Source organism: Sinocyclocheilus anshuiensis, unplaced genomic scaffold (assembly GCF_001515605.1).
Source record: "Sinocyclocheilus anshuiensis isolate Anshui unplaced genomic scaffold, SAMN03320099.WGS_v1.1 scaffold42, whole genome shotgun sequence".
In the NCBI taxonomy this organism is placed as follows: Eukaryota; Metazoa; Chordata; class Actinopteri; order Cypriniformes; family Cyprinidae; genus Sinocyclocheilus; species Sinocyclocheilus anshuiensis.
The window spans coordinates 2,088,598-2,093,075 of record NW_015546057.1 but is presented as its reverse complement, the minus strand read 5'-3'; the positions used below and the strand labels follow the sequence as shown (position 1 = coordinate 2,093,075).

The 4,478-nt window shown below is 39.2% G+C and overlaps 1 protein-coding gene across 1 annotated transcript in view; it reads right to left on the bottom strand.

The window, feature by feature from the left end:
* slc35e1 (solute carrier family 35 member E1) overlaps positions 1-3,287 on the bottom strand; it is a 6,398-nt gene extending 3,111 nt beyond the window's left edge. Inside the window, exons 1-4 of the mRNA XM_016500602.1 lie at positions 2,849-3,287; positions 807-877; positions 531-668; positions 319-444 (exon numbers count right to left, since the gene is read on the bottom strand). Of these exons, the coding sequence (XP_016356088.1) occupies positions 319-444; positions 531-668; positions 807-877; positions 2,849-3,179 (666 nt within the window). The 5' untranslated portion in view covers positions 3,180-3,287. The remainder of the gene's footprint in view (positions 1-318; positions 445-530; positions 669-806; positions 878-2,848) is intronic.
* Between the last annotated feature and the right edge of the window lie 1,191 nt (positions 3,288-4,478).

Here is a 4,478-nt window from a genome sequence, read left to right as displayed (position 1 = left end):
ATATATATATATATATATATACACATACACACACACACACACATTTGTTATACTGGATTTAACTTAAGCTATTTTTAAAACAAATAAAAATTATTCATTAAACAAAATCATTATGTCCAAACTAAACCCATTGTAATTTCATTATATTACAGTGGGGGGGACAAAAACAATGTCACAGTGCCAAAATTCTTCATCTAAAACATTTTTTATTTTTATTTTGGTACAACATATGAACTGGCCATATCTGGACATATTTACAGATAAACATCCTCTTATATATTCATATTATTCATATAAAATCATTAAAACCCTATTTACCAGGTCTCCATCCATCAGGAAAGATGAGAGGTCCACTAAAATCCACGTGGGCAGCATAAACATAAGTGCATTGAAGCCCAGGATGTTTAGTAATTGGAGGTGGTGAATCCTTGTGTCACGCAAGACCTAAAACAACCACAAAAATAATTTCACACAAGAAGCCATTCCAGACTTTTCCTAATTGACAGAAATCGCCTAATAGAAATATGAACCTTTTTCGAGAATATGTTCTGTAAAGAGAAGCAGAGCGTCGCTGCCAGAGCGCTGATCAATCCAGAGACGTCAAAGGACAATTCAGTGACAGTGGCCAACAGAACACCTCCAATGATGGGTATAAGAGACACATAAACCTGCTCAAAAAAAAAGAGCCAAACGCATTAAACATGCAAACAAACAATTCAAGCAATAAACAATCAGTGACTGTTTAAGCCATTATGAATTCAGTAAATACATGACTTATTTCTAACTGTGTTTAGATGACGACAGACCTTTGTGGTTTGCTTCTCTTTCATGATAATCCGTGACAGCAGAACCACCCAGATGGGCATGGTGGCCTTCACTAGAATGAGGGAATGAAAGAAGACATGCATTCACTCATCTAATAACATCAGCCATTAGTGTCGCCACATGTTCGCCTTGTGATTGCACCTGGGGTCTGAAACATCTCAGCTGCAGTCGAGTGCTCAAAAACAACGCTCACACTCTCCCTGCTGATTCCTGCACTAATGCTGCTTCAAACTTAAAACACACATCTGCGTCGGAACAAACTCAACTGCATCAGACGTCGCTGCAAACGGGCCTCATCGCAGGTCATCTGACACTAAAGCCAAAAAAATTCAAGGAAAAATCAGAACTCTCAAGATGAGTTCAATCGCTGTGAACTGTTTTGGACAATGTAAACAGGGTGTTATTTTACACGGCCATTGAGGAATCTTAACCAAAGTATGTTACAGACATTTCATGAAGACCCTAAAGAATTATTTCCAACTTGTGAAAAATGGGCATCCAATGTTCCCCTTTAACTTCTGAAATTTTAACTTCAATTACCTTTCCAAGCCTGGAAATCACAATTATATCAAGCGTCCTTCAAGTAAAGTGGGAAATAGCATAATTATGAGTATATGAGCATTGAAGCGAAGTCGTATTTACAGGTGGCAATTCTAAATGATACACAAGTTGCCAAGCTGATCTGAAACACTGATATCATCATATAAAATATCTATAATCTATATATTGAGATCAGTGAGCAGAAGGCAAGTCTGTGGAGAATTAAAACAAATGATTTTGCAACTTAACCACTGATAAACCGCTATTATAAATAAGTGAAAATAGTCATTTATCATCACATTCAGAAGTAGTTATTTGGGTTTATAGTTGACTTTTTAAGGCTACTTCCGTGTTATGTTTCAGACTTGATTATTTGAATGTTAAATGTTTGTTATGTTATGTTTGTAATTTCCGACTTGGATGTACAGGTTTTTCTGGTTCAGTTAAAAGTAGCATTATTTCCAGGTGTTTCATGACATTGTGAACCCTGTCTATGTGAACGCATAAATGAAAGCGTATTTTTTTCTATTATAATACTTCAATTAGTTTGTTCTAAATGATACTGCAGTGTGACAAATGAGTATTTTATAGTACCTGCATGCCTCTGAAGTAGTTCCAGGTTTGGCGAATTACAATTCAATATCATCTCACCGTGTTCTTTTTTCTTCTTCTTCAAATTATGATTTTTGATTAAATTGATTATAAAATTAATAGACCCACACAAATCAAGTAGATAAAAATGACAACTTGAAAGAGCTCATTAAAACATCCTGCATAATACATTACATATACTGCTTAAAACAGGTTTAAATGAGAATAACATGTCACATTGTAGGACACCACTGTCACTGTGTGACTTTTCAAACAATAATTTACAACTAAGTCCTAACTTATCTTTCAAGTTTGTAAAAAAACAAAAAAAACAAACACATTTAATGTCTTTATGTACAGTTCTACTCTGCTAATATTCTATTATTGTACATTTGGAAGAGAATGCTTCTTTCACGATCAGGGTTTTTAATACTACCGCAGGGTTTGATAATAATGGAGGTCATGTAAACAAAAGGAACTGAAGCTTCCCAAACTGGACTAGTCTGTATTACACGCAGGTGGATGATGTGGCAGTATTATTAGGAGTGCGGAAGTGACGTACTCTGGGACTACTTCAATAAAGTGTAGTGTTATCAAAACTCGGACGTAGAAAAATGACCCGAGTGAGTCATTAAATCCATATTACGATTTGTTTCCTAATGTTTGGATGAAAGTGGAGGTTTAAATGGGAAACGCGCAGTTTGATTTCACGGCTGAGATTTGTGGTTAACGACAGACAGCGATAAATGAATAACCTACGGCGATTCCAACTCGATTAAACGAACCGAGCCGAGCTAAACCGAACCTATCCGACCAGCCTGGGTCTGAATTTAGTTCGAAGAATAAGGCCTGTAATACGAAGTCTCTAAACCGTAAGGCTCCCGATACTCACCAGTGTGCGCGTACGACACCGGAACCTTCCATATGCTGAAATGGGCCGAGACCGAGGAGAAGTATTTCCCGAAGGCGAGCGGCAGAATGAACCAGCGGTAGTAGTGGGCCGGTAACTCCGTTCGCGGGACGCTCCAGGCTCGCAGCAGCGGCGGGAGAAACACGATGATGGATAGTATATGAAAGAGAGACACCGTGACCGGATAGGGGAAGCCGTTGAGGATGATTTTATTGACCACGTTGCCACCAGAGCTGACGGTGTACCAGCACATACACAGCACCGCGATCCGAATTCCCTCCCGCGCCGGCGGGCGCTGCTCCACTGCGGCCATCTTTCAGCGCAAACCGCGACGCGACCAGCGACACTGGAGGACTCGCTGGAGAAAGAGTCACGTGATTCTGAGAGGCCACGCCCCCACCAAAATCACTATGGTGACCAGGGGCACGTTCAAGCTCAAACCGGTGCGCAACGTTTTGCTACGGTTTCCGGGTTGAACAACATGTTTCCTGGAAACGGTGTGCAACCAGGCCTGCATTCAGCACCGACAAAAACGGTGCAAAACGTTTTTTAAACGGAAGCGGTGGTGCGTTGAACACCCTGTTCTGATGACGCAAGAGTTGCAACTATGGCAGCTGAGAAGGCCATTCTTTGTGTTCTTTTTGAAGAATTTTCGGAGCCTGATGAAATCGGTATAAATACGTGTTTAATACTGCAAAATACGCTCGATGGTACAGTCACTGCCCTTGCCCTCCAGAATAAAAGAGAACATCCCAATCGAGTGAAGGGATTTGTGGAAACTGTGGTTCCTAATTATTGTGATCCAACATGTGCCTCGCATTTCAGGATGAAAAGACAAACATTTCAGGTGAAGGATAATCCACTTCTTACCTCCGAGACTGTGTTATGATCTATATGACCTTATTATTTTTATTGTGAGTATTAGGCTTATCATTATTGCTGATCACTGTTGTTGTGCTATGATATTGTAATATTTACCATTATATAATCAGAGGAATATAGAAAAGTTTATTAACGTGTCACTCCAAAATACAATAACAAAACAGAAAACGCATCTCAAACCCCGTTGCACACCGTTTCCAGGAAACATGTCGTTCAAACCGGAAACCATAGCAAAGCGGTGCACACCGGTTTGAGTTTGAACTTGCCCCGGTCCATATCCTTTCCTTAGGAAGGTGTGCTAGACACTGATTAATGTAACATAAAAATACTATACATATTTATATGTTTTGTTATTGTATTTTGGAGTGACACTTTCATAAGCTTTTCTATACTCCTCCAATTATATAATGGTAAATATGACAATATCATAGCACAACAACAGTGATCAGCAATAATGATAAGCCTAATACTCAATAAAAATAATAAGGTCATATAGATCATAACACGTCTTGGAGGTAAGAAGTGGATTATCCTTCACCTGAAATGTTTGTCTTTTCATCCTGAAATGCGAGGCAAATGTTGGATCACAATAATTAGGAACCACAGTTTCCACAAATCCCTTCACTCGATTGGGATGTTCTCTTTTATTCTGGACGGCAAGGGCAGTGACTGTAACATCAAGCGTATTTTGCAGTATTAAACACGTATTTATACCGATTTCATCAGGCTC